At 44.2% G+C, this 4,203-nt stretch overlaps 1 protein-coding gene across 1 annotated transcript in view; it reads right to left on the bottom strand.

Annotated features, from left to right (window-relative positions):
- The window catches only part of Wwp2 (WW domain containing E3 ubiquitin protein ligase 2), a 125,362-nt gene that overhangs the window by 72,504 nt on the left and 48,655 nt on the right, over positions 1–4,203 (bottom strand). The window contains exon 5 of the mRNA XM_031341345.1: positions 1,202–1,339. Within this exon, the coding sequence (XP_031197205.1) occupies positions 1,202–1,339 (138 nt within the window). The remainder of the gene's footprint in view (positions 1–1,201; positions 1,340–4,203) is intronic.

Raw genomic sequence — 4,203 nt, 5'->3', positions numbered from 1 at the left:
ACACACACACACACACAAAGAGACCGTGCTGCCACAGTTACGGGACTCGTCACCAAGCCTGACAACCTGAAGCCAATCCCCAGATCTCTCAAAGAGAGTCAATTCCCAAAGCTGTCCTCTGACCTCCACGCATATGCCACACACAATAAATGTTTTATGTAATAACAAAAGTTTTAAAGAAAGAAGGCAGCCAGGGCTGTTACACAGAGAAACTGTCTTAAAAAAAAAAAAATCACAAAAGAACAACAAAAACCTCAAAAGAAAAAAAGACAAAACTACTCTAATCAAAACAAAGCCCAGTACAGGGCCCTTTTTTTGGTAAGACTTATTTATTGCCTGCATGTATGCCTGTGCACCATGTGTGTGCCTAGTGTGGTGGGGGTAAGAAGAAGATGTCGGATTCCCTGGAACTGGAGATATAGATGGGTATGAACTGCCACGTGGATGCTGGGCACCAAACACAAGTTCTCTACAAGAACAAGCAGTGCTTTAACTGCAGGGCCGTCTCTCCAGACCCAGAGCAGAAAATTCTCAACAGCCAAGTTCTTTCCAACCTCTGAGACTGCACCTTGCCTTTGAATTAAGAGTTCACACATCACCCCTAATGCTACAGAAAGTGTATTTAGCCTGAGAAGCTCCATCTTACATCACACCTAACAAAATATTTAATGAGAAAAAGGAGAGAGAAACAGCCCATTTCAGACCTTAGATTCCATGAAATAATTTCTTATTAGATCCAGAAGTGACTAATTTCAGAATAGATCAAATGGAACAAACTAGCAACACTGTAAACCCTCAGGTCTGAGCAGGAGGCACTATCCCCTGCTCCAGCTTGTCCCTTTTTGCTAATTTGTGTCTCCACAAGGATACAAATTCCTACCCAACCAATTCCATCTCATACAGCACACTCAAGCTCCCCAGAGGATTTAACTAGAATCACAATTGTTAACTGAGGGTTAATTTCCAAGGCCCATATCAGGTGAAAAGATGCTTTTCTCTGCCTTCAGTTCAAATAATCACACCCAGAGCTGTGACATTTATCTTGGTCCTTGAGAAGCATGTCATGTTTTGATCTGGGAGACTAAGAGGAGGCAGGGCTAACACTAAGACAGGGCTGCTAACGAGTCTCTAACCAAGATCCCTAGCATCTCTGCCCATCCGCACTATCCTGGCACAGCCTGAGGAGCAGGGCGGCACTCACCATCTGTCACTGCACTGCCATTAGGCACACTTCCCAGATCAACAGTTGGCCCATCCAGGAAAATTGTCAGCTCTCCTCCAGAGACAACACTACCTTTGTTCTCTGTCTGCAGGTTCAGGGTCAGTTGCGTGTTCTCCACTGTTGGATACAAAATGCAACATGGACAGATTGAGTCAAATGCACAAGTTAGGATTCTTTAAATTAGAGGCCTCCATTTTACCCATTTTACACTCTGGCTTCCCCGCCCTTTCCAATGTGTCTTGTGAAATAAAAAGCAGAGTGGGGTGGAATGTGCTGAATGGTAATGTTCTGCATGTTGTGCAGGTTGGAAACCCACAGTATCATACAAGACATTAGCTACAACATCTTTACATTATTGATTTATGTGCTTCCAAGGGAACAAGGCTACTGATGGGGCTTAGGAAAAACTGGAGCGGGCTGACGAGATGGCTCAGTGGGTAAGAGCACCAACTGCTCTTCCGAAGGTCCTGAGTTCAAATCCCAGCAACCACATGGTGGCTCACAACCATCCATAATGAGATCTGATGCTCTCTCCTAGGGTGTCTGAAGACAGCTACAGTGTACCTACATATAATAATAAATAAATCTTAAAAAAAAAAAAAAGAAAGAAAGAAAAAGAAAAAACTGGAGCACTTGGGAGGCAGAGACAGGCAGATTTCTGAGTTCAAGGCCAGCCTGGTCTACAAAGTGAGTTCCAGGACAGCCAGGGCTACTCAGAGAAACCCTGTCTCAAAAAACCAAAAAAAGAAAAAGCCAAAAGAAAAAAGAAAAAAAGAAAAAGCTGGGGTCAAGATATACCCCTACTACATACACATAGGGTGAACAAAACAAGAAATACCCTGCACACACCCCAGTTCTGGCTGTCCTGAGTCTAGGAACACTCATAACTCGTAACTTCCAATCAGGTAATTATCTACCTAGTTCTCTTCAGTTTGGTCCAGTCAGGAACTGGAACCTCCATCTTAAGGTCTTTCAATAGTTACAAAGAGAGAACCAGCAGGCAGATGTTCACAGGTTTCGGAAGGATCTAATCTTATGCTAGATTTTCCTTCTTCACCTGCCCTGCACCCAACACAGCACTCCATTTCATGAGTTAGTGGTGGTTACATTATTAGAAGCTATCAGTGGTTCTCAACCTGCTTAATATGACCCTTTAACACAGTTCCTCATGTTGTGGTGACCCCTGACCATAAAATTATTTTCATTACTACTTACTTCATAGCTGTAATTTTGCTGTTATGAATTGTGATATGAATATCTGTTTTCTGATTGTCTTAGGTGACCACTATGAAAGGGTCATTCAAAACCTGCCAATCCCCCACCCCCAGAGGTCGAAACCCAGAGGTTGAGAACTACTGCTCTCAGTCAAGGTAGTCTATAGATAAAGAGTTTCCACAAACACTAAGGTAAATTTGAACACTTACTGGGGATCCTTCTCCTCCTCAGGAGGGAGAGAAATAAAAGTCAGCTTCCAATCTAAGACAGACACAGCCTTTACGAATTTAACAGAAGGGCTGGAGAGAGTTCAGCAGTTAGGAGCATGGACTACTTGTACACAGAACCTGAGTTCCTCTCCTACCACTCACATTTGGCACTCTAAGCTCCACCTTCAGGGGATCTGACACCCTCTCCTGGTCTCCAAGGGTAACAATACCCACACCCAGTCACAAACAAATACACATAATTTAAAAGAAAAACAAACATGGGGTTGGAGAGATGCTCAGAGGTTAAGAGCACTGGCTGCTCATATAGAGGGTCTGAGCTCAGTTCCCAGCAGCCACATGACTACTCATAACCTTCTATAACTCCAGTTTCAAGAATTGTGACTGGCTCAGAGTTTAAGAACAATAGCTGATCTCCACAGGCCCTGGGTTCAATTCCCAGCACACACATGGCAGCTTACAACCTTCTATAACTTCAGTCCCATGAGATCCAATGCCCTCCCCCCTTTTTTTTTGGTTTTTTCAAGACAGGGTTTCTCCATGTAGCCCTGGCTATCCTAGAACTCACTCTGTAGACCAGGCTGGCCTCAAACTCAGAAATCCGCCTGCCTCTGCCTCCCAAGTGCTGGGATTAAAGGCATGCGCCACCACCGCCCGGCCCAATGCCCTCTTCTTGTGTGCAAAAGTACATACAAAGAAAATACTCACAGGGTCTAACCAAAAAGACAAGCAATTCCAGGGTCTCTGAAGTAAGACAGGGAACAGTGTTTTAGACTTCCAGGTCCCACAAGGAACCTCTCCCTCCCTTTAACCTCTGTGCCCTGTGCTGAGTCTCTTAGGGTCCTTTTTGCATCTGTCTCTATTTTTTGTTAGTCTCATCGAGAAATGAGAAATGTATTGAATTCTCCTCGTTTCTATCAAATAGCATTGGGAATTTAGAACCTCTGAGAGTCAAGGTAGTTGAAGTCTTTGACCTACCAGAACTATTTCAGGAATATGAGTAAACCACCTGGGAGCAGACCATCCAGCCTCAGTGCAGCCCTTGCATGACAACAACCCAAGAAGTATAGACCCTTGAGACATCCCTGACTATGCTGCTCCTAAATCCTGACCCACTGAACCTGGGAAGTAAGCTAGGCATGGTGGCACACACATTAATCCCAGCACTCAGAGGGCAGAGGCAGGCAGGTTCTCTGATTCTGAGAAACACCTACAGAGCAAGTCCCAGGACAGCCAGGGCTACACAAAGAAACCCTGCCTTGAAAAACTAGTAAAGGAGAGCTGGTGAGATGGCTCAGTGGGTAAGAGCACCAACTGCTCTCCTGAAGATCCTGAGTTCAAATCCCAGCAACCACATGGTGGTTCACAACCACACATAATGAGATCTGATGCCCTACACTGGCAGCTACAGTGTACTTATTTATAATAATAAATAAATCTTTAAAAAAAAAAAGAAAAACCAGTAAAGGAAAGGAAAGGAAAGGAAGGAAAGGGAAGGGACCAGAATGAAACAGAACCATGAAATGATACATGGCTTTG

Source organism: Mastomys coucha, unplaced genomic scaffold (assembly GCF_008632895.1).
Source record: "Mastomys coucha isolate ucsf_1 unplaced genomic scaffold, UCSF_Mcou_1 pScaffold22, whole genome shotgun sequence".
Classification (NCBI taxonomy): Eukaryota; Metazoa; Chordata; class Mammalia; order Rodentia; family Muridae; genus Mastomys; species Mastomys coucha.
The sequence above is the reverse complement of the archived record's forward strand: the minus strand, read 5'-3'. Positions and strand labels throughout refer to the sequence as shown.